Source organism: Lepidothrix coronata, unplaced genomic scaffold, assembly GCF_001604755.1.
Source record: "Lepidothrix coronata isolate B3197 unplaced genomic scaffold, Lepidothrix_coronata-1.0 Scaffold23, whole genome shotgun sequence".
Taxonomy (NCBI): Eukaryota; Metazoa; Chordata; class Aves; order Passeriformes; family Pipridae; genus Lepidothrix; species Lepidothrix coronata.
The window spans coordinates 6,473,763-6,477,452 of NW_016690203.1; the positions used below are offsets into that span (position 1 = coordinate 6,473,763).

General features: G+C 55.9%; 1 protein-coding gene across 1 annotated transcript; it reads right to left on the bottom strand.

Moving 5' to 3' along the window:
• Window positions 1–678: 678 nt before the first annotated feature.
• Window positions 679–3,337, bottom strand: SOX4 (SRY-box 4). The gene has a single exon (XM_017808642.1). It carries the CDS (start codon window positions 3,335–3,337, stop codon window positions 2,036–2,038), a length of 1,302 nt encoding a protein of 433 aa, XP_017664131.1. The 3' UTR covers window positions 679–2,035.
• Between the last annotated feature and the right edge of the window lie 353 nt (window positions 3,338–3,690).

Consider the following 3,690-nt stretch of genomic DNA (forward strand, 5'->3'; position numbering starts at 1 on the left):
TGGTTTAAACGGCACGTTTTTGCTTAGAAAAAAAGTGCAAAAGATGTGGTTTACAAGTTAAAGGTACAGGATCCCTTCTATGTAAATGCACCAGTTGCTTCACTTCATTTGGGGACAAGTGGTTCCCCAAAACGGTAGCATATAGTGTATATCCCTTCCCTCCGGTCCCCTCGCGCCCACTCCGCGAAGAGGCGGGGGGCTGCAGAGCGGGCAGCGGCGGGGGCGGTGAGGGATGCTGTCACTTTAAGATGCCTGCAGATTGGAGTGTAAACATGGACAAAATAGGGGCTGATTCGTGGGTGTGTGAGAGTGTGAGTGAGCGTGAGCGCGCACACGCGTGTGAGATACTAACCAGCGGCCCTGTTGTTAAAATCAGGAAATCCAAACAGCGATTTACACCGATTTACACCCCCTTTATATATTTTTTACAAAAATACACTGAGAAAATAATCAAACGTTTTCATCTCTCTTCTCTTTTTGTTTTTAAAAGTGTCAAAAGTCTACATTTAAATATAAAAAATTAAAAGTTAAAACTCTAGCCCTTCAGTGAAGGAGACATAAAAATGGTGCGGGTAACAACAAGAACTACCAAAAAAGGACAAAGAAATACAAGTCAAAAATGTTTGGCCAGTATAAATACGTCCACTTATAAAATGGCATCCGATTACATTTACAAGGAAAAAAACAATACGAGGATGGAGCATCGGTGAGAAAAAACAGTCTTTTCATTTACAGCTATAAGGAACAAACACATACATACTCTGAGAAAAAATTTGGTCCTGAATTTCATATTGTTAAAGTCCAGCACAGATTTGAGTTGCGTTTGAATCCTTTAAAGAGTTAAGAATGAAAAAAAGCTGGTGATATTTTTTGTAGGAATCAAACATAGCGCCATCTATCTGCTTTTATATTATCCTAACACTAGTTTGTTTTTTTTTTAACTGTTCAACAGTCTTACAGAAATCTTGAAAAGATAGACAGTATAACATGCTATATTAAACCCCACCAGTGAAATAATCCAACACCATCACGATTCTGAGTAAGAAGAAAAAAACTACTATTTTTTTTTGTATTTTCGGGTTTGGTTTTTTTTTTTTTTTGCAAAAGCCATCGCCCTCCGTTTCCCCTGTACCACATCATGACAGAAACCGTTCCTATTCGCTCTGTTTCAAAAGTTTTCAGGGTTCTTGAAGTTTCAGCCTTATTTTTCTCTCCACATATAACATGAGGTGACTGAAAAAAGCGCTGCTGTCACCTCATCTGTACGTGCAAATCCGTTTCAGTTTATTATTATTTTCCCCCCACCGTATTTCCAAGACAGCTCTCAAGTGTAAGTCTGGATCTTCTCCGGTTAACTAGGACTCAGTCCAGCTCCATCCACCTCCTCCTCCTCCTCCCAGCATCGTCGCCTCCTCTCACCACAGAAGAAACCGGGACAGGATTTCTCCCCCCCAAACGTGAACCTTGCAAGACTTTGGGTGGATTTTTTCTTCTCTCTCTCTTTTTTTTTTTTTTCCCAAGCAGTTCTGATCGCTCTTTCACAGGAAAGGGCGAATCCTCAAGACATCCAGTGTGCGCTCAGCACAACGCACCGCTTCCCCTCCTCTTTATTCGTGTAAAGTGGGCAATAACAAAGAACCCAGAGGTGTGTATGGTTCCCCCCTCCCTCCCCCTTTCTCTGTCTCTCTTTTCAGGAAATAAAATGGAAAAAGGCAGCGTTTCGCTCCCGCCAGTCTGTAAAAAAGCACCGTCAGGCTCCTCTCTCGGAGGGGGTGTGTGCGGGTCCATCTGCAGCCAGAGGAAAGGGACTGCTGGCCTTTCCGCGAGGAGAGGGCGATCCCGATCCCGCCGCCTCTTTCCCCGAGTACAAGCAGCAGTCTTTCAACAGCCCCTTCCCAGAAACAAACAAAACCGAAAAAAAACCACAAACACCAAAGAAAACAGAAAAAAGACACAAAAGCGCCCGGCGGGGTGGGCGAGTCCTGCCGACAGCCACGAGCGCCGGTGTCTCCTCCAGCAGGGCCCGGCCCTCGCCTCAGTAAGTGAAGACCAGGTTGGAAATGCTGGACTCCAGCCAGTCCCCCGAGATCATCTCACTTACCTCCGGCGTGCAGTAGTCCGGGAACTCAAAATGCGAGCCCGAGCCGGGCTCGAAGTTAAAATCCAGGTCCCGGTCGAGCACCGAGGAACTGAAGCTGCCCAGGGACATGCTCTCAAAGCCAGGGCTCGGGTTGAGGTCCAAGAGGTCATCCTCAAACTCGTCGTCCGACGAAGAAGAGCCGGAGGAGGAAGAGGAGGAGGAGTGGGAGGACGCGGAGGAGGAATGCGCCGTCGAGGGGGCCGGAGAAGAGGCGCGCAAGCTGGTGTAGCTGCGGTGATCCGAGGGCGAGCCGGAGCCAGAGGGCGAGGGGCAGGCGACGCCACCGCAGTCCCCGTCGGGCCGGCCCGCGCCGCCGCCCCCCTCCTCGTAGAGGCTCAAGGGGTCGCCGGCCTCCGCAGAGCTGCTCAGCGTGGGGCTGCCGGGCACGGCGCCGCCGGGGGAGGCGGAGGCGGCCGCCGCCTGCCCGCTCCCGAAGATGTAGACCCGCTTCAGCTTCTTCTCGGCCAGCGGCTTGCCGGGTGCCGAGGGTGCGCCCGCCGCCCCCCGGGGCTTGTACAGCGCCTGGTGCTCGGGCGGCAGCAGCGCGGCCGACGGCTCCCCGGGGAAGGGGGCGGCCTTGCCGCCCGCCGCCTTGCCGTGGGGCTTGCCGCCCGCGCCCGTTCCGCCGCCGCCCGCGGGGGAGGGCTTGGAGCCGCCGCCGCCGCCCTTCTTCGGGGCGGGCTTGGCGGGGGCCGCGGGGCCGCCGGGGCCGCCGCCCGCGCTGCCCCCGCCGGCACCGCCCCCGCCGCCCTTGTCCGCCTTGTCGCCGGGCTTGGCGGAGCTGTTGCCCGACTTCACCTTCTTCCTGGGCCGGTACTTGTAGTCAGGGTAGTCCGCCATGTGCTTGAGGCGCAGCCGCTCCGCCTCCCGGATGAAGGGGATCTTGTCGCTGTCCTTGAGCAGCTTCCAGCGCTTGCCCAGGCGCTTGGAGATCTCGGCGTTGTGCATGTCGGGGGACTGCTCCATGATCTTTCGCCGCTCGATCTGCGACCACACCATGAAAGCGTTCATAGGCCGCTTGATGTGCCCGCTGGGCGTCTTGCACCAGCTCGGATCGTCCGCCTTGCCTCCCGTGGAGGCGGTGGAACCCGGCGTGGGGGAGGAGGCGATGCCCAGCTCGATGCCGGACCCGGAGTCGGAGGTCTCGGCGGCCAGCAGCGCCTCCGTGTTCTCCGCCGTGTTGGTCTGCTGCACCATCGCGGCGGCGGCGGCGGGGGGCTCGCCGGGGCTCAGCGCCGCTCCGGCGCGGGGCAGGGCGCGCAACTTCTCACAGCGGCACCGGGGCGGCGCAGGCCCCCGCGGCCGCGCCCCCGCTCCCCGCACCACTTGTACTTCCACACCGGCGCCTCGTCCCCGGCGGCGCGGTCCTCTCCGCCTCGAGGCGGCGGCGGCGGCAGCGGTGCCGCTCGCGGTCAGTCAAGAGTTTCTGCAAAAGCAGCGCCGCGAGCCGCCCGTCCAAGTTTGCTTTTTTTTTTTCTCGGTGTGGTTTGGGTTTTTTGGCTTTTTGTTTTGGTTTTTTTTTTTTTTTTTGGAGGGGGGGTGTCGGTCTG